General features: G+C 41.3%; 7 protein-coding genes across 11 annotated transcripts; 5 read left to right on the top strand and 2 right to left on the bottom strand.

The window, feature by feature from the left end:
- Positions 1-5,196: 5,196 nt before the first annotated feature.
- LOC115759170 (casein kinase I) lies at positions 5,197-6,299 on the bottom strand. Its single transcript, XM_030700042.1, has one exon. It carries the CDS (start codon positions 6,279-6,281, stop codon positions 5,295-5,297), a length of 987 nt encoding a protein of 328 aa, XP_030555902.1. The 5' UTR covers positions 6,282-6,299; the 3' UTR covers positions 5,197-5,294.
- Positions 6,300-6,448: 149 nt separating this feature from the next.
- Positions 6,449-6,879, top strand: LOC115759175. The gene has a single exon (XM_030700050.1). The coding sequence runs from the start codon at positions 6,472-6,474 to the stop codon at positions 6,859-6,861; it is 390 nt and encodes a 129-aa protein (XP_030555910.1). The 5' UTR covers positions 6,449-6,471; the 3' UTR covers positions 6,862-6,879.
- A 114-nt stretch (positions 6,880-6,993) lies between these two features.
- LOC115759169 (balbiani ring protein 3) lies at positions 6,994-10,542 on the bottom strand. Of its 3 annotated transcripts, XM_030700041.1 has the most exons (3): positions 10,259-10,542; positions 8,584-10,208; positions 8,437-8,518 (listed from the first exon to the last, which is right to left on the bottom strand). In XM_030700041.1, the coding sequence occupies exons 1-3, from the start codon at positions 10,413-10,415 to the stop codon at positions 8,459-8,461; spliced, it is 1,842 nt and encodes a 613-aa protein (XP_030555901.1). In that variant the 5' UTR covers positions 10,416-10,542; the 3' UTR covers positions 8,437-8,458. The 3 variants fall into 3 exon arrangements, with proteins under 3 accessions (XP_030555899.1, XP_030555900.1, XP_030555901.1); XM_030700039.1 differs by having other exon boundaries at positions 6,994-10,208; positions 10,259-10,535; XM_030700040.1 differs by having other exon boundaries at positions 6,994-10,196; positions 10,259-10,535.
- A 55-nt stretch (positions 10,543-10,597) lies between these two features.
- LOC115759174 (protein insensitive-like) lies at positions 10,598-11,216 on the top strand. Its single transcript, XM_030700049.1, has 2 exons — positions 10,598-10,636; positions 10,694-11,216. Exon 2 carries the CDS (start codon positions 10,704-10,706, stop codon positions 11,214-11,216), a length of 513 nt encoding a protein of 170 aa, XP_030555909.1. The 5' UTR covers positions 10,598-10,636; positions 10,694-10,703.
- Positions 11,217-12,112: 896 nt separating this feature from the next.
- On the top strand, positions 12,113-13,057 carry LOC115758754 (probable proteasome subunit beta type-2). Of its 2 annotated transcripts, none has more exons than XM_030699511.1 (2): positions 12,113-12,273; positions 12,335-13,057. In XM_030699511.1, exons 1-2 carry the CDS (start codon positions 12,183-12,185, stop codon positions 12,934-12,936), a joined length of 693 nt encoding a protein of 230 aa, XP_030555371.1. In that variant the 5' UTR covers positions 12,113-12,182; the 3' UTR covers positions 12,937-13,057. The 2 variants fall into 2 exon arrangements, with proteins under 2 accessions (XP_030555371.1, XP_030555373.1); XM_030699513.1 differs by having other exon boundaries at positions 12,191-12,273; positions 12,541-13,056.
- Positions 13,058-13,971: 914 nt separating this feature from the next.
- On the top strand, positions 13,972-15,181 carry LOC115759228 (odorant receptor 23a). Its single transcript, XM_030700123.1, has 2 exons — positions 13,972-14,702; positions 14,761-15,181. The coding sequence occupies exons 1-2, from the start codon at positions 13,972-13,974 to the stop codon at positions 15,179-15,181; spliced, it is 1,152 nt and encodes a 383-aa protein (XP_030555983.1).
- A 561-nt stretch (positions 15,182-15,742) lies between these two features.
- LOC115758626 (probable proteasome subunit beta type-2) lies at positions 15,743-17,196 on the top strand. 2 transcript variants are annotated; one of them, XM_030699361.1, is made up of 4 exons: positions 15,743-15,839; positions 15,908-16,586; positions 16,640-16,825; positions 16,895-17,196. In XM_030699361.1, exons 1-2 carry the CDS (start codon positions 15,743-15,745, stop codon positions 16,480-16,482), a joined length of 672 nt encoding a protein of 223 aa, XP_030555221.1. In that variant the 3' UTR covers positions 16,483-16,586; positions 16,640-16,825; positions 16,895-17,196. The 2 variants fall into 2 exon arrangements, with proteins under 2 accessions (XP_030555221.1, XP_030555220.1); XM_030699360.1 differs by having other exon boundaries at positions 16,640-17,196.
- The last annotated feature ends 3,114 nt before the right edge of the window (positions 17,197-20,310 follow it).

The raw sequence follows: 20,310 nt of genomic DNA, 5'->3' as shown, positions 1-20,310 counted from the left end.
CAAACGAGCCAAACAAATTACACTTTTTTCTACTTTATTGCCGGCAATTTATTCGCTGGCTAAATTGAAATACTCGTACACACACAATTTACCTGCAGACGTCATGGCAGCGTTTGGCGGCCGCGTTGTCCTTGCCACAGGACTCTGCTCAGCCATTGACTCTGGGGTCGGACTTAGCGAAACGTTCACGTTCGCCAGCCGACAGTGACATCATCTGATGGAGCAGACAAAAGTCATTCCGGGTCAACATTTCATAAGCCGCAACTACATTTACTGGCCAGTGCCAGAAGCTAGATATTAGCCTTTGATGATATGCTTAGTAAGACCAGAGCAAATTCAGGCTAGGCCAGAGTGCTTGACTGGGTGATATTCTGTGCCACGACTTAACATCTGATTACTATGAAAGTGGCAGGAGAGCTAAAAAATATAGATACAGAATCTTATAGCGCTATAGTCAGTGCTTCAGACCCAAGAAATTTAGTCGATGCCGCGGTCAACTCCCTGACTTTTGCTTCGCTTGCTAAACCTGGTTATCCTCGCTTAAGAACTCATTTTCTAGTTGAAACCGTCAAACATTTACATTTAAACTCTCAATTCTACTGAAAATATTGCAATCCAAAATTTTTGTTTACCCAATTTGGTTAGATGAACGGATGACGGTCAAAGTTGTACATGCTTTGAGGCTGAGCCTTCCTTAAAATTTCTATATTTTGTTTGGATTTGCCTTTTTTTTGGTTAACTGTTTTGTTTATAGTGCAATCCGAGTCGCCTACTTTTTTATGCGACTTGAAGCCTTGCTTATACTACCTGTTATGCTGTGTATAGGGTATAACAAAGTTTGCTAAATCAAGTTCCCGCTGAGTATTCTCCTTTTTTATGCGGCTTGCTGCATTGCTTATACTACCCGTTATGCTGTGTATAGGGTATAACGAAGTTTGCTAAATCAAGTTCCCGCTGTGTCTGGGAATAGAGCTGGCGAAGTTCTGATTTTAATTTAGATAAAGTGTGCTATGGAAATCAGCAGCAATGGCATTTGGCATACCTCCACTTGGTTTATCCAAGCTCACATCAGTAGCACAAAACTAAACACTCTATAAACACACAAATCCTAGAGGGTGGGGGCCCAGGTAAAGCTGTAAATAGCGCGCTTTCATGTAGATAATTAATCACTGGGCACTGCTAACAATTTTCTGCGAGTTATTTGCAACCGCTTTTTGCATTTTGCTATCCGTGAAAAGTTTCGCTCGCTTTGGGCTTGGGTTTCGGATTTGCGTTAGCTTCGTGCTGGAGTTTGAGTTGGGGCTTGGGGCTTGCGGCTTGTTTTGTGGCCAATCTAAATGCATTTTATGCAAATTTATTTCTGATCTTATCGCACAATTTTCAAGTTCTCAGCCGTGGCGGGGGCATTGTGTAGTTTTCAATTTATTGCTTAAGCTTTCGTGGCAGGCGCGGAAATGAAATCAATTATCCGCCCTGTTGGCCATTCGATGCACGAAAGGAAATCGAAATTATACGAATTAACTGAATGCTATTAAACATTTCACCCGACTCCGGGCAATATGAGCTTAAGCTTTACCTACGGAAAATTAATATATTGGTATCCCTTCGTTCGATTTGATTTAGCCGTGCTAATCTATCGGGATGTTTACGTATCTGTTAACGAGAGCCAGAATGTTATAAATTTAACTGCATTTTATATTCGTGAAATTATTATTATTATTTTATTGTATTCCACATATTAGGTTGAATAGTAAACGAAAAGCTTTCGAATCGCTTTAACTGTTTGGTATATTTAAATACATGTACACAATTTAAAAACGTTGGGAAGGGGTTAACTTTTGGCCCGGGAAATGGCGGCTAACACCTGACAGCATATACGCTTTGTGAATGTGCATATTATATACAATCGGGTATTTACAATTCTTAGTGCTTATTGCTGCCTCCTTCCTCTATGCATTTTGATAAGCAATCGATTCTAACTACTAGAAGATGAAAATTGGCAACGAAAACTATTTGAACATTGCGCACACATGCATAACTAAGCTGGAACTGAAGTGGAATGGAGTGGGCAGGCTGTGGACTGGAGTGGAGTGAGTGTGTTGGAGTGGTGCTCGTGCATAAGGACGTGGCAGTTGCAAATGGCAAAATATTTAAATGTAACTCAATTTGGAACGCAATATTGCGCTGGAAACCACTGCAATAAGGATGCAGGACAACAGCAAGGAGTAGACAGCAAGTGTGCCCTTCTCCATAATAACAAGATATTTTTATTTGATTTATTTATAAGTGCAATTTGTGCACATTTCTTTTGCAACGCTGCCAGTCCCCAATGCCTTTTGAGCTGTGATACACACACATGCATGTACACACATATACGAATATAAGGGTTGGTCCTGCGACTGCAGGGAAATGCAATGTTTTATTGACGACCGGCAATTCAATTTGCAAAGTCTGTAATGTATTCTGATGTCAATATGCAAGCAAAAATACTAATCAATAATCAATTGAATTCAATTGAAAAGAGTCTAAGGTTCATTCCTAATATAATGAGTAATATAACACTACGCACAACCACAAAATATGTACACAATCAAATATAGGATTTAAGATATTAAAAACATATGAGCTTAACAAAAACTTTTAAATGTTCAACAACTTAAAGTTAGCGTAGAGAACTTATGAAAAGAGAACACATGGTGGAAATAACAAAGATGAAGATTCTAATTATTATGTGTGTGGCAGAAGAACGTATACTTAATATCCGGTGTATTTGAATAAGAATAATGTTATACAAAAAAATATGATTTTAGACCAATAACGGTGACAAATCAATTAATAAATAATAATTAGGATTTCAGACTATTAATATTATTAGAACTAAAATCAAGTAGAAATCGGACAATGAATATTAAAATAATCAAAATAGTTAAACTCGGAGTAAATTGAAAATATCTTTTATGTTAATATTTGTCTTAAACGCATACCCTTTAAATTAACCTGACAGTCAGTTGTAAATTCAGCATATCCAGATGATACTTGGCTTATCTATGCACACACCTTTAGAAAAATGCTAACCGTTTGGGGCTGCTCGAAACGGTGTGAATAAACGCAAGAGAAATATTAATGCGGACACCTTATCAAAAATGGCAGCAATCAGCACGCTCAGTTAGCACCTCATTATAGGCTCAAAGGCAGGAAGGGTGCAGGCAGCCAAATCCATTGCTGACCAGCCCATACACCCATACACCCATACACACACACACGCACACATGTTCAGCGTGGCAGCAAAAAACATTTCGCCTTCTGCGGCCAGCCCAGTGGCTCTTGCTGTAGCCGTCGAAGCGGGTATGCTACACGCCCGTCAAAGCCAAGTGGCGTGTCAATTGGCCATTAACATGGGGTCCTGCCCGATAAATATAAACACACAGCGAGCAGCTCTTCAGGCAGGCCTTGCCCTGATTGATGCTGAAAGTGTGAAGCCAGTTATCCCACCTGTCTAAGTATGCTCGTATTTTCTGGTATTGCCTGGCGGTCAGTTTGAAAAATATATTTCAACTTAAGGGTTGGCTGTCGTGTTGTCAGGGGAATTGCTGCAAGTTAGCATCCCAAGCGTGATACGAAAAATTTTAATTAAAAAATTAAATGCGGCAACACTTGGAAATTTGTAAGAAAATGCTCATTAAAAGTTTTCACCTGGTGAGATGCTCAAAAGCGCAAATCTCGACACTAATTTTCTTTTTCATGTAATTATGTGCAGCAGCAAAAAAATAGAGAACAAACTTGCAATGCAACTAGAATGCATTACTAGCAAATACCCTGTGCGCATAACTTTAGATAGATTGTAATATGCTAACATATATTTTAAATCGTATATTTTGCTGATTATCACATAGTGATAGATTCCAAATAAAGTAAACCCATTTAATAAATGAAAACGTATAAATAAATATTTAAGATAATAATAAATTCAAAATATAAATATAATAAATATAACGGAAAAGGTAAATCTTTTCATTATTTTTTTAATTAATTACTTCGACTTTCCTTAGTTCCCTTTCTTGGATTCGAACTGTCATTCTTTGATAAACCAGAAGAATCTCTGGCATAGTTAGGCAACGAGAATAAAGAAAATTTTTAAATATTTTTACGCAATTATTATGGTGTTTCACTGGAAGGTGAGCCCTTATGCTCCCTCAAGATTGTCACCCAACGGGAATGTGGCAACGAAAGATATGTATATAATATGTGCCAAGGAGGTACTTGTTTTTTTTACGTCCCTTACATACCAATCTTCAAGATACCCTCTTCGCCTATACACTTACAGGGTATTGAAACCTTGCTCTTGTGCTGCATGCAATTGTTTTTTCAGCGCCTTACACCCAATTTTCTTTACACACTTGTGTTGTGGCAAGCCAGGCAGGGACTGTTAGCACAAAATATTTTCACTCTTGACACGACTTGTGAGTTGGCCGTGCGTTGAGTTGATCTAAAGCTCAATTAACTTTTAGTTAACTTTTCGTAAGCCTAGAGAACTAAAATTGAGTCCAAATTTAATAAAAAAAATAACAACAGACTAGTACATTTATAAATATGGCTGATTATACAAACATCTTCAGATGCCGCCGAATGGTTGTCGTATTGGAGACAACCCTGCCTGCTTGTCGAGGAAGCCGAAACCACACCCAACTGGAAGAATCATACCACAGCTGGATGTAATGTGTGTGTTACTAGACATACATTTTAATAAATCTTCATACTGATAAACTGTGAGCAATTGACGTTTTATGGGCGAGATTGGGTTCAAGCAGATCTGCTGCTATTATGTCGTGTTATGTGCAACCAGGTCCCAATGGAGCTGGGTGGGCGGGATTTCGGATGGGACAGTCGGAGAACTGCAGGCTAAATCAAAATTGTCTGTTCGGTGTCAGTTTAATTGCAAACGTAAATTGGATGCTGCCATTTACAACGTTTTCATTTGCTACGAATGCTCCGGCTCCAGCTCCAATGTTGGCCCTGACAGACATTTCTGGCAGTTGCTTCGAGTCCTGTGCACGACCAGGACGCCGACCCATCCACACACACACAAAATGCGAACGTTGCACAAATCTGAGTTGTGTTAATTGGACTCATTTTAGAAAAGTTGGAATTGTCTATTTCGGATTGGCAGCTCGGACGTTTGACAGGCTGTAAAATGGATTGCAACCAGAAAATCCTGGCTAAAGGAAAAGTCCTCATTTATTACAATACACACACTCTCTCTTTGAAAAGATTCAGAATATAATTATATGCAAAAATTAATTATAAGCAGACTCGTCGGGCTCCTCCTCGTCGTCAATTGCCTTATTCTCGTTATTGCTCTGATCCTTAATTGATTGTATTGTATGCCAGTCATAAACACCATCATTCACATATTTGAGGCGATTGAATAAATCGCTGAAGCTACGCCGCAGGCCAAGATAGTTCGGTTGTTTCTCGAATCTAATATTGCGACAATAGATCAGGTACGAGGCGAACTCATCCGGAAAGCCTTTGCAAAGCTCCTCCGGCTTGATCGACTGTTTCTTCTCGGCCAACATCTCGTACTTCTGATGTTTCGGCCCCGATAGGCCCTGCCAGGGCAAGCTGCCGCGCAGAAAGTATATGAGCACATAGCCCAGAGCCTCCATATCATCGCGACGGGCTAGCTCAAAGCCCAGGAGTGCGTTGATCGAGGCGTAGCGCGCGGTGCCCGTCATCCTATTGCCCCACTTGAAGGGTATATGCTCGTTCAGTGCGGAGTCGTAGTATCTTTTGGCCAGACCGAAGTCAATGATGTACAATTGATTGTTATAGTTCCCGACGCCCATCGCAAAGTTATCGGGCTTGATGTCGCGATGCAGAAAGCTCTTCTGATGCACAAACTCAATCCGTTCGATCATCTGGAATGCCAGCATGAGCACCGTCTTCAGTGAGAAGCGGCGCGAACAGTAGTTGAACAGATCCTCCAGCGATGGGCCGAGCAGCTCCATGACCATCACATTGTATTTGGGCTCAGTAAAAAAATCATACACACGCGGTATCCCAATGCCCGAAAGCAGAAATTTATATAGCTTGAACTCAAAAAGTAGCTGAGGATGATTCGCCCCAGTGTGCTCCAGTTTGAGTGCTACGCGCCGGCCATCGGTCTCGTCCTCGGCCACGAAGATGTCGCCAAAGGTGCCGTTGCCAATTTTGTTGATGATGCGGTATTGGCGTATATAAACGACATCCTCGCTCCCATTACTAGTCGGCTGGCCAAACATGGTAAGTGGAAGTGGGGCAGCGATTTGTCCAATTTGCACGCTTTTTGTTTGTTTCTCTTTGCTGCTCAACAGAGTTGCAGCTGCTTTCTCTATCGTTTCCGTTTGTTTCCCAAAATTATCGATTGTTTTTATCGTCAGTATTTATCGTATCGTTGCGTTTGCAGGCGTTCTCACTGTCAACGTTTTCACTATGCCGCTGCATTTCGACGTTATGCGTTCCAGCCACGAGAGACGTATACAGCAACTGGAGCAGGAGGTTCTTGATTGTTGCCGAGAACTTAATAAGCTAAAGAAGGAGAAACAATTTCTGGAGAATCAAGATCAGTTCATCAACTATGTGAAGACGGAGACGCATTTAATCTGGAAATTCGACATGAGCGAGTTTCCAGTGAAAAACATCAAACTGGAGCTTAAGAATAGATGCGTCAAACTGCAAGCCTATCGCAAGCAAAAGGGTCAGTTTATGGAGGTCTACAGAAAGTTCCTGTTACCAGACATTGTTGAAATCGATCTGAGCGCTAAAATGGCCATCAATGGTATTCTGACCATACAGGCTCCATTAAGGGCGACAGGTGACTAAACTGCAGTCAAATTTTGGATTATATATTTCTCACCTACCTCAGCCAAAAATGGGGATGATTATTTTCTAATAAATCTTTTGCTATACTTTTGTAAAGGACAATTGCTTTGGGTCTCCAAGTTATTCGTATCATTGCCATGGCTCAGATCATAGCGGTGCCCAGCATTTCAGGCCGGGTTCCGCACGGCAGCATGGGTTGCCATGTGGTGGGCACATGGGGTATGTCTGGGCCTCTGGAACGCATGGGAACAAACTTATTTGCGGCGTTGGCTGCTGAAATTGTAGTTGAGCATTCAATTTTTGCTCGCTCCTCAAGGCATCCAGAAGTTCTTTCTTCAGTTCCTCCACATATGATGGACGGCAATCGCAATTCGCATTCTGATCACTGCTCAGCTTCGGACAGCACAAATTTCCGCATGCTTCTTGATTTTTCCACAGGGGATTTGCAGTGCAGAGCAATTCTACCTTGTTATGGCATGGTGCAGTTGCTGGTCGAGCATTTAGAGTGCACTGGGCAACCGATTTACACGGTTGTAGTTCGTTTAAACATTTGCAGCAACACGACTCTTCCGCTTGACAGGCGTTGACACATTGGCCTGCTCCGGCTCCGCACTCCACAGGTCTGCCCCTATATAGTGTGCTTTCCAGACAAGCAGCAGAACTATCACAGATATTTCTTTTGCATGGCTGATTTGGCTCAATTATGTTAAAAGATATGGTACTGGCTTTCTTACATCCAGTCTTCGGTTGCTCGCATCTGGATGTGGAAAGTATAGGTTTTGGCGTTATTATGCTCTTTATGCAGGTAGTGCTGGTTTTAGGAGTCATAAGTTTTGATTGATTGCAGCGCACGCTCATAAAGTCATTTTCCGTACAAGCGATACTAGTACGGCTTAAACAAGGCGAATGTGGAATTGACTCCGACACGGTAACTCTACAGTTGCTTCTAGAGTTACAGGGCAATGGGGGTCTTGACATGCTTAAGTTACACTTGCTTCCCGAACACACGGGGTTGCATGCAGAGTTCGTTTTAATGGCACAAGTCGAAGGTACCTTGTGGCAAGAGAAGGCGCAGTTGGGCTGTTCCGATAATGAAGGCTTCTTACATGACGATATTATTCCACTGGGACAAGGTAATTTTGGAAGGGAGCAGCAAGGCTTCGGCATCTCCGATACTGCAACGCAACTGTTGATTCTTGAAGCCAACTGGCATCTTGTTCCACTATGGGATTTCGACTCCAACTGGCATTTGTCTGCACTCGACTCCAACTGGCATTTTGCTACACTGCTTGTTTTGCAAACGGGTTCGACCAATGTGGTTGTGATTTTGGGCGGTTCGACCAAGTTTCCGCTGGTGGTGCAAATAGTTAGGCGTAAATTGATTGTACTAGGCACAGTAGGAGTTTCCTTTTTGGAGCAAATAGAGGAACAAGATTTCCGTGCGTCAACCTTCGGGAAGCAACAAGGTGTAGGTTCCTCAGCATTATTTGGGCAGCTATAAGTGCAGCATCCAATATTCTTGTCTGCATTGTTATTGGCACAGCAACAACGGATTGGGGCAACATCCTTGTCGGCAGATACACAAGAGTTGGGTGCTTCAACACATGCTGCTTTTTGGAGAAAAACAGCACCTTGACACGATGGCTCGTCCAAATTTCTGCAATATTCACTGCAGCATTTAGAAACTCCCCTGTTTTCACACTCAAACTTAGAGTTATTTACCTTCGGAAGATAATTGGTGCATGACATGCAGGACAGTTCGTCACCACATCTCTTCAGGCATCTGTTTTTGTATACCGTTGGGTAAGCGGCGCATCTTGTTTTCCGGATCGATGTACCGCAATAGCTGGGTTTTATGGGGCAGTTTGGATACCGCCCACACCTTACGCCACATGATATGCTGCTGAAGGAGTTGCAGCAATCAATGCAGGGTTTACTATGCATACGGTTCAAATTGCAGACTGAAGCCTCACCCGGGCAACAGTATCGCAGATTGGGCCTTCGGCAACATTTTATCCGAGACTTGCATTTCGACCGTTTGAAAAATCCAGAGACCTTTTGCTTAAGCGACTTCTGGTTGCATTTTCGAGGCACATCACAAAACTGGGAATGACTGGGCCGAGTTAAGGGATTATAGCCATGGCACGACTTCTGACAGCTACTTGGCGGCCAAGGCTCTATGTATGTTTTGACCGGCCGTTGTGGGTAGGTCATGCTGTAGATATCACAACCCGAGTCTGAGCAGTTAGGCTCCGGCTCATATTCAAAGCTTGAAATATATTTTCGCTTCATTCTCTTATAGGGAATTTCAACAGCCGAAGCACGAGAGCATAATTCGTATTCTGGATATCCATATCTTTGTTTGGGCATTGCTGCACATTTCCTTGCTTTTTTTAATATGTTATATGGTATCTCACAATCATTAGGGAAAAAATCAACAGATTTCCTTCGAACGGGTGGAAATCTATACAACTCAGGATCATCATAACAATCATAATCATACTCATAATTATTATACCTATTAGGCTTTCGGTAATAGTATTTTCCAGCGTTTGGAATTGCTGCATTGTGATAAAAGTCCCACTCTGAACCGTACTGTACTGGTGAATACATTGGCTCAGGATTATAGTAGTTATAAGCTGCCACATAATTAGGATCGGTATAACCAGAAGCTTGCCTCTTTTCTTTGTAAGGAGCTTTGTTCAATAGCTTGTTATGAGTATACTCATTATGTCCAGAGGGATTCAATTTGTATGATTTATCAGTCACTTTTGTCGGAAAGTCGCAGTTGTAAAAAGCATTGTAAAAGTTATTGTTTCCTTCATAGTACTTTTCGTGTCGCACCTTCCTTGAATGATCCCTTTCCCGAGTGCGCTCTCTATTATACCCAAGATCGGAGAATGGTTCCTTTAACGTTTCTTGTTCTAGCTCTCGTTTAGGTTTTCTATGAGTCCGTTCTTTGAATGGCTTGTAACTTGGAGGATTGTAATTTTTTTCATACGAGTTCAAGTTTAATCGGCTTGGGCATTCGTAAGACTCCATGAGGTTTCGCCGGTGCGGTAATTGACGTGTACCTTTATTAGTGTGCTTTGGACAACGCTCAGGCTTGTAGGGTGGTTCCCTTAGACTTTTTTTATCTTGTTTATAGCTAAGGTGATCAAAACTCATAGTCGACCTCCTACGTGTTGCATTTAACCGTCTACAATATTTGTCGAACCCACTCAAAAAACTACGACTTTCGGCAAAAAATTTGTTTGGCACCGCAAAAGACATCGAACTATCCTTATTGTATTTATCTTCTACAGCTCCAAATAGACCTCCGCCTGGGTTTCGCCCTAAAATGCAATCTATGATGAATGAAGTGTCCAAGCTGTGAAATACATCTGAATTAACTCACCATTTTGATCTGGTGTAACGACCTTGTTGAAATTATTGTTGTGATTTTGTACAACCTCCGAGATGCCAATACTAAAGCACATGGATATTCGTTTCAATTGGTCCTCGTCTTCCTCCTCCTCCGAGTGCATGAAGCGCAAACTGCTTCGCGTTTCCATTTTAGCCCATAAAATAAAGAGAACCGCACAACCTCATGGGTCCACCAGCCCAAGCTTTTCTAACATTAACTAACAATTTTTGCGCACATTTGTTTTTCGTGCTAATATGCTTAGAGTCCTCATAATATTTATCGACATATCGATATGTTTCATTCCATCGTCCCACATGAACTACAACTTGCAAATCGGTTTGCTCAGTTTAAAGAGTTACGCCATCTTAGGTAAGCGCTGGCTTATATGTTTGTACAGATGTTTCTTAGATTAGATTTCACTTTCAGTGCAACTGCCATGCCGGTTATATCTCGTGCGACACAAACGGAGCCCGCGGATCGTCTGGCAGCTATACAATTGCGCTTGAAAGAACTGAAAAGCGCCTTGCCGGAATACACCGACTTGACAGCGAATCGTGTAGTTAAGTTTTTGCCAAAACCCATACCTGAACGAAAAAGGCTGCACAGCAAAAAAGAAAGATCAACAATCTTTATTGGCCCCAACCTGACCAGAGTCGATCGGGCCGCCTATCAGCGTATAAATTGGGACTGTTACTCACTGGCCACGCGGGCCCTGTTGGACGCAGTCTTTGACAAGCAGACACTGGCCACAAGGAATATTTCGGGCATAAAGCTGGGCTCAATGGGCCGCATGAGGTCCACGGATTATATACTGGATCCGCTGAAGGTCAGCGATATTGTGCAGCTGGTGCAGCACAAGTGCAAGGTCAGCGAAACCGTCATACGAAAAATTATCAGTATCAAATGCTCGGACACAGCCAATACGAAGCGCTTTAAAAATATTATATAGAATATCACAATGGATAGTTCTGTAAAAGTAAAGATTAAAATATTGTTTGGTTCTCATCTGCGGCTTTGTGCTGGCGTTTAATTGCAGCGAAAATTATTTTATAATTATTGAAAAAGCAACAACAAAGAGATCGGACGTCATTAATATTTCAAGAGTCCTAGAAAATATGCTCTTAATTGCGGAAATATATTTCCATTTCAAAAATAGATGTGATAATTATACAGAAATGCGCGCATTTCCATCACATTAAAATCTCAAACAATAGAGACAGTAAAATGCAGCGCCCGAATAATGAAAAACCAAAACCCAATGCCGAATGCCTGAAAGCGTGTTCAAGTGCGGAAAAGCTGAAAATTACTGTGAAATGAAAGTGCTTTTTAAGTACCCTCCCCCTGCACTTTTTTTCAGAACGAGCCACTCGCTGCCACCCCCGGCAACGAATGCAGTTTCGCGACAGGCGGCAATCGCAATTGCCACAGGCGACGAACATTACGATAGAGCTGGGTGGGATTATCTAGCTTAAATTGTAAGCCTTATGTGCAATCAACTTGGTTTTTATTCAACCCATCAGGTGTAGCCATACTCAAATTGATATTAATCCATCTTATTAAAGTTCATATTGTGTAAATATATTAGACTTATCGAAAACGCTCTCGTTCCTATACTGTGCCGGATCAAGGCATATTTTTCATGTTTTAAGAATATTGTACATTAAACAGAGTATATTAACCAGAAACAATATTTAAGTCTGGGCAAATAATAATAATATATAAATACCTTTTTTTGAAGCTCGTCAAATTTATTCCCAGACAAATAGTAAACTGATTTTCATTTGTGAATAGTTTTAAGCTCAAGTAGTTTTTGTTTAAGCCATCAACTAATTCCGACCATCATATCGTATTCACTTTTCCTCATATCCAGTTAATTTTATATATTTATATTTTTTAACATTAATATCCAAGCAAAATGGAAACAGTCCTGGGATTAAAGGGAAAGGATTTTGTCATGCTTGCTTCCGACACAATGCTGGCAAAATCTATATTTTTTTTAAAGGACAGTAAGTATACCTTACCTGGTTGCAGGGTGCTGAGCAGCTAAGAAGCGGTTGTTCCTTGCAGACAATACAAAAATACGCCCCATTTCGAGCAACAGCATGATGGCGGTTGTTGGCAATAACGGCGACACCTTGCACTTTGCCGATTTCATAGCAACAAATATTTCACTCTATGAAATCAGAAATGGCTACGACATGGACACGCCAACAGTTGTTCACTTCACACGCAACCATATCCTTGACAATATACGTAACAAAGTAAGCTCTCAGGTTGCCATGCTGCTGGCAGGCTATGATTCCGAGTTCGGACCGAGCTTGTGTTTTATAGATGCCCAAGGTACCACTATGCCACTCAACTATTCCGGGCATGGACTGGGCCATCCGATATGCACCAGCATCTTTCATATGATGTGGAAACCAGATCTGACTTTCCAAGAGGGAGTCGACATAGTTCGCAGGTGTGTCGTGGAGATTCAAAACCGATTGGTCATCAATCTGCGCAACTTTGATGTCTTTGTTGTCGACAAGGACGGAGTCCGCAAGCTGCCGCCATTCTGTCCAATACCAATAGGTGCTCCTATGCCTCTACTTACTACTTTAGTAATAGGCAATCAGCAAGTGCCAACGTCTGTTTCGAAACCAGAAATAAAAGAAAGTTCAGTTTAAACTTGCTTTAAAGACTGCCCTAAAAAGTCTGTCAAATTGATTGAGCGCCACCTCTATCTAGAAGTCGGTACCATTTAATTTTAGCTGAACTGTGCCATATGGAATTAATTTCACAATTAAATTATATATATATATATAGTCAACGGCAACCACAATATATATATATATATATATATATATATATATATATATATATATATATATATATATCTTTGATTTCATTTCACCGCAGATCAAATACTCTTAAATATGTGACAGTTTTCAATACGATATTCTTCTACTTTTAAATTTGCATTTCCGCGAGCTTCTGGCGTGCCCTTCTCCGTTCTTAAAAAGAGTTATGCTCTACGTAAATCCTTTAAAACATTGGAAGACCCAGAAAGTTGATCATACTGTGTCCGACCCGTTTATTGTGAATTGCTCACTGATCGAAACATTTGTTTATATTTTCAAGTGCCAAAACGTTAATAGAACCCATTCGACCCCGGTAGTCCGATTTATTTATTCTTACGAACCAAACAATAAATCAATTTTGTTTTAATTAAATCAGTCATCAAACTTAGTTGGATTAAAAAAAAAAAACTTTTCATGCAGACTTATCTCCAAGAAATTGGAATTATCTAACCATAATTAGCAGATGCCCGTCTTGGGTAGATAATAAATGTAGCCCGAATCTTTATAAAAATATTTATGGGGTGCAATATTTTCAGTAGATCGGGCAATTATAAATTAAATATTGAACTGTTTTATAAAAATGATAGAGAAAAATCTGGTTGAAACCGTAAGCTAAACTGCCGACAAATTGTTTCTGCTAATGGGCCTAAAGTGAAAGTAACCTCTGGAAGCGTGCGGGTTACAAAACTGTAATACCCTCTGGCAGGGTATAAGAAGGCTTTTCGCAATTAAACGTCGCTTTGATGTCGATAATTGCGCGAATTGCCCTTAAATGCTGTCCACGCAGATGTCCAGGTATAAAAGCCGCCAGTTTGGTTCCCATTGGTTTTAGATTTGGCTCAAAAGGACAGCGCACAAGTTATGTCAGTCAACGGCAACAAACGGAGCGTCTACTTTGGCATTATTTGGTGGGCGTGGCGATTGTTAGGCGCAGTTGAGCTGAATGCCAGAAATCTTGGCAGCTATCGTTTCTGGAGAGCCGTGGCCTTAAATGCTATCGTCACAGCAGCTTTCCCAGTGATGCTTATTTTGACAACGCTTAGCTTTGAGCTGCCGCTGGATAATCTGATGAACTTTAACATTTCGCTCACTTCGGTGGCCACCTCTGTGAAGTTCCTGATCTATGTCAAGCAGCTGAGGAAGATTCCGGAGATTGAGCGGCTGTTGACTAAATTGGACACACGCGTGACCACAAACGAGCAGCGTGCCGAACATGCAACGACAAGCCGAATGTTGAGCATTATATCCAAATTGTATACATTGAGTTATGTTGCGATTGGCATTAACTCGAATGTATCCGTTTTTTTTCGCGAGCAACGCTCTTTGCCCTTTCCGGCCTGGTTTCCATTGGACTGGACCAATTCGCTGACCAATTACTTCATTGCCCTGATGCATCAGTTTCTCGCGATATTCATGCAAATCCTGCAGAACTTTGTAGATGATTTATTTCCGCCTTTGGTGCTTATTCTCATTGCTGGTCACTGCGATCAGCTCGTCCTGCGCCTCTCAGCTATTGGCTACGACCAAAGTGATCGGCGCAGCAACGAGCAGAAGCTCATCAAATGCATTCGGGATCATCAGATGATCTGTAGGTAAGTCGCTCAATTGTTGATTACTGAAGCAGTTGTACATTTTTCCGCTTACTGGCAGGCTGCACCTGCTCGCCATGGAGATCATCTCGTGGCCATTACTGGTCCAATTCATTGTGATTTCCATTGATGTGGGCGCCGCCTTGTGCGCCCTGCTCTTCTATGTGGAGAGCATGCAGGAGCGTCTATACTATGCGTCCTTTATTTTTGCGCTGGCCCTGCAAATTTTTCCTGTTTGCTATTATGGCACCCTGGTGGAATATTCATTTGGACGCTTGCACTATGCGGCATACAGCAGCAACTGGGTCGACCAGAGCATTACCTACCGAAAGAATCTGATTATCTTTGCAGAGCGAACACAGAAGCTGCCAAATCAACGTGCCGGCAACTTTATACCAATTGCGCTAACCACTTTTCTAGCCAACTGTAAGGCGGCCTATTCCTTCTGTACTCTGATCGCAGACAACGGGACCGATAAATAGGAGCTATTAATTACATTAAATAAATATCAAAGCTTTTCAAAAACGTTTTAGATGTTCCGAATGATTAATTTCAGCATACAATCTTATGTTGCTACTTTAAAGTTTACGAGCAATAAATAAATGTTAAATAAGCTTCATAATATTTATATGGGACCCAATCAATGTTAAGTGTTTGCATATAAAAGCAGAATATTTTAAAATGAGTTTTATTTTAAACTCTATTATTCTCCTTTTCCCTTACTTTCTCCCTTATTCTTCCTTTTTGTCTTTCTCTCTATCTCTCTCTCTCTCTCTCTCTCTCTCTCTGTCTCTCTCTCTCTGTCTCTCTCTCTCTGTCTTTCTCTCAGTGTCTCTATTGACCAACTGCCATTAAATTTAAATTATGTCGAAAGTTCACACTTAATCCCAAAAAAACCCATCTGTTAACATCGAATTCATTTGAATCTTTTATGAGATTAGCCGTATCGAGTTATCAATATGATTTCATTCACATTTACGGATTAAATTTGTAGTTAAACTATTTTCTTTTTTTGGAGGCAAATATCAAAATTAACCTTCAGGATGGCAATGGAAACGATTTTGGGCATAAAGGGTTCGGATTTTGCGATGCTTGCTTGTGATACAATGCAGGCAAAGTCTGTGATCTTTATGAAAGATGGTAAATCAAAAGCACTCTCAACACATATATATATGAATCTGGGATATTTTAAAATCATGTTTAAACAGATCAGTCAAAAATTCATCGCCTCTCCGAGTTCTCAATGCTGGCCGCGGTGGGTGATGGCGGAGACACACTACAGTTTACTGATTATATAGCCAAGCACTTGCAACTATATAAGATATCCAATAACTATCATTTGACTCCACGCGGCACAGCGCACTTCACGCGCAAGAATCTGGCGGACTATATAAGAACAAATACCAGATACCAGGTATCGATGCTAATGGCTGGCTACGATGTCATCGAGGGACCCGATCTGCATTATATAGACTCGTATGGCGCCGGAATGCCTATTAATCATGCTGGCCACGGCCTGGGCAGCCTGTTCTGCGGCAGCATCTTCCAGCGGTATTGGACAGAGGGGCTTAAACCGACACAGGCCTACGATATATTGAAAATGTGCGTGGCCGAGATCCAGAAGCGTTTGATCATCAATTTGCGCAACTTTGATGTGTTCGTTGTGGACAGGAATGGGACCCGTCAGCTGGAATCGATCAATCCTTCCTCCTTTGACGCTGATATGTTATGTCTTTCGCTCTCAGCTAGTATTCAAAATTTAGGCAAAAAGTCTTTAAGATAGATCTAAGTATGGATGATATATGCAAACATCACCTTTGCAAGTTTTAATGGCTTAAGCTAAACGCTGTGGAGATTAGTTGATGTCTTAAGTTGTATGAGAAAAGCGTGAGTATCAGACAATCAAAATGCCACTGGAAACTATAAAAAGTCTTTGTTAGGCCGTCTACCATCTATCAACTAGAAAGAGCCCAAGGTCAGTAAGTGCTTTTGCAGGAAGATGGAAACGCATTTCCAAAGCTCCGGGCAGCTGAAAAACGCAACTTTTTTATGTATTTAGAACCCCAATAAGCCATCCCAAATGGTGGACAAGTATGAAACGAAAACTGCACTGAGTCTTTCCAAGGGTAAGGTATGGCGTCCCCAATTTTATTGGGCATCTGCCGCTTATCTCAATCAATTTGGTACCTCTACAGTATCTGGATACTGTTGCCCAGCAAGGCAGAATTTCTGCGGACTGCACTGCTATCTTACACAATAATAGCCGTATTCTCCCCAGTTATTTTCTTTTAATTTTAGCCATAACTTTTCGGCCCACTCGGGGAAAAAAATCTGAACTTACGCTCAGAAAACCTAGCCCCTTAGCATATTTCATCAATCACTCAATCAGTTTGTCAGTCATACAGCTAGCGCAAGCAGTATCAAATTACATATGCTGATAATAATATTAAGTCATTCAGGTATATATAAATGTTATTATAATAGACCCATGTCTAATATATATATGCGTATTATGTATGTATATGCATATCTGAATGTCTAGCACATTAAATGCTGCTTAGCTTTTATCGATTAAAACTTTTAATGGTTAGAGATAAAACCTCGGGGATTAGTTAGATAGAGGGGGCATTGTGATATAACAGAACATTCTATGGTTGGCTGCGTTCATGTATTAGCATATGTGGCCTGCCTGCCTGCCAGTATGAGGATTTGTTTGTGCAACAATGGGTAAAGTTGCACATAGAGCAATACACACACACAAACATACATGATGTGACACATGGCAACGTCAACTATTGCAAATCGGAAGCAGAAAAGCCAACATGTCTCTATTTCCCCATTTGAACACAGCAGTCAGTCATGCAGTCGGACGGACAGACGGCAAAACTCATAAAAATGTGCACAGCTTGCAACAAAATGCAGTTGCAAGGAACGTCTGCGTGTGGCACTGTTGTTGCCAGCTATCGAGTATGGGTGTGTGTGGGTGGTGTGGGGCCAGGAATTGGCCGTCAGCGATTTTTATTTGTTTGCAGCCGACGTTGCCATCACTAATTGGCCGCACATGCCAAAGTGTCACTCGGCGAGATGTGTTGCTCGCCTGAAGTGAGTCGCTGTGTGGAGTGGAAACACGAAAGACCGATGAAAATGAACAAAAAAAAAATGGAATGCAAATAAAGTAAGAGTTGGATAGATTTACAACAAATCTGTAAATCAGCGAGTTATATCAATCCAATGTACGTAATCAAGAAAAAAATACATTATTCGCGCATGAAATCCCAAATGATTTAAGCATACATTTGGTGATTACATAATATAATTGAATAACTATTGGAAATTAATATTTAATGAATGAATTACATACATATTTAATTGACAGAAATTGAACGAACTGTCAAACATTTTCGCGTGCATAACCCTTTATACGACTATGTGTAACTATAATTGCACTTCACATATTGTTATTATTATTATTAATAATATTAATATTAATGATATAATAACAATATAATAAATGAATAGAGATAATTTTCTTTTATATTACTCATACGACACGGCTTCCCAATTAAAATCCTTTCGAGATAAAATGCAAAAGTATCTAAGAACGTTGTTAACAAGTAGAATTAAACAATTATTATTCACATTTTTCCAAATGATAAAGTTTAATTTGTAAACAAAAAACGATTCATCCAATTGTTTTCCACACAGTTTACAATTTTTCGGGTGAACTTTTTCACGAATCCCTTCTATTCACGCTTGCATCACCTAAGGTAACTAACAATCAATCAGTCAGTCAATCAGTCCGTCAATCCATTAGACAGGAGTACTCACATAGGCTGAAAAATCAATTGTAATATGGTGTATGCTTTCTGAAAAAGAGGTAAACTTCGTTGATTCATACTCAGGAACAGACCTACATATTTAGGCTTAAGCACCTGCTTACAATGTAAACAAATTTCAACTCGAGTCACTTGAGGTACTTCTGTTAAATTAATGCGTTTCTCGCACCTTCTGAAGAATACTTGTGTACAAGGCAAAAACTTTTGGTTTCTTCTTGAACTAAGCGCTTAGATAATGCGCTTGTAAGTCCTCCCAACCACCTCACAAACACCCCTCATGGCACCCCCTTTTTTATGCACGGCATTCGCAGGCACGACATGCCAGAAATTTGTGACGTTTAAGGACGCAACTTGGAGGCAGCGACTTCTTGACAGGACATTAACTTGCACATGGATAAGTTGAAGTGGAAGACAGTGCGAACTGTCTAACTGTTTTGTGTCTTTATGTGTGTGCGAGTGTGTGTGTTTGTGCGTGTATGTGTGCCATATGACTGCTCTGATGATGATTCATGATGATGATCTTTGTCTTTGCCATTGCTTGCAGTTTTTGCCTTGGCCATTTTCGTTGTCATTTTTCACTCGCAAATGTTCTGTGTGGTGGGCAGTGAGGGGTTCGGCTGTGGAATGTATTCTACGACTGATAGCAATGTCTGCGTTCCGACCTGCCCGCCGGCCGCCTTTTTCGACAGCCTATTAGTTTTTATTATTTGTTGCAATTAGTTTTCGGCCTCGACAGGGCCCTCGTCTGTTGTGCACGGCCCGACGCGGCTTATGACACTTTTGTGCGCATTTTTCAACGGAATGAGCGTCATCTGTTGCCGCTGGGCTGCTGTTTTTCTCGCTGCCATTGACAAAAGCCAAACAACAGCAACAGCAACAAGAACAACGACAATAAGTGCGAGCCGTCTGATATCTATGATAAATTATGGCCAAAAGTCAAAGTCATCAATCAGCGGACCATGTTTTATTTGCCTCGCCCGTGGCCATTTGCCATTTGTGTAGTATGCACAACGTTTGACTGACGGAGCCACGCCCACGCCCACGCCCACACGCACGCTAACGCCACGGCCTACGCCAAGGTTTCTGTTAAGGAGGGAAGACATTGTACATCTGCTAGCCAAAAGGATTAAATATAAATCACCAGTGCGTTGTGTAGCTCAGGTGTCGCACATTTCGATTTAATTTTCATTAAAATTCAGGCATTAAATATGCAAAAGGTAAACTGCGGCAACCGACCGCTTTGGGCCCCCACCGCATCGACCTGACCGAAGCCCATTAAAATTCCTTAAAGACCAGGCCAGAACACGGCTTGGCACGACTCCTTTTCATTTTCGAGTGCTTATTAATATTGCAAAGCACCAGAGCCAGGATTTGCGGACATTATGATGCGGTGAATGCGAATTTATGCGACTCGTTGCCCAACCTCTTCACGTCCAACCCTGCTGGCTGCAGCTATAAAATTCTCTCGCCCAGCTTTTGCCTTTTTAATTATGCATTTTTATCTGGCAACAGTTGCCGAGTGGGCCAAGCAAAGCCATTTTGGCAGCTATTTTTGCCACTTAGCTATATCAACGGCACATCTATTGCATTAACAACTCTTCACTGCTGTCCCACATGGCGTATGCGCAATTTATGAATCGAGCTCTCAGCGCATTGCATTGATCAGCTCTGAACAGCCCTCGAGTTGAGTGAGCGTCCTCGTCAGTGCTTGGCACTTGTGCAATGCCCCCCCCTCAGCCACATTCTGTTCACCACGAGTGCCCCTCTCTGCAAGA

Source organism: Drosophila novamexicana, unplaced genomic scaffold (genome assembly GCF_003285875.2).
Source record: "Drosophila novamexicana strain 15010-1031.04,08,12 unplaced genomic scaffold, DnovRS2.1 tig00000193-arrow-pilon, whole genome shotgun sequence".
Lineage (NCBI taxonomy): Eukaryota > Metazoa > Arthropoda > Insecta > Diptera > Drosophilidae > Drosophila > Drosophila novamexicana.
This window is presented reverse-complemented; position numbering and strand designations above follow the sequence as displayed.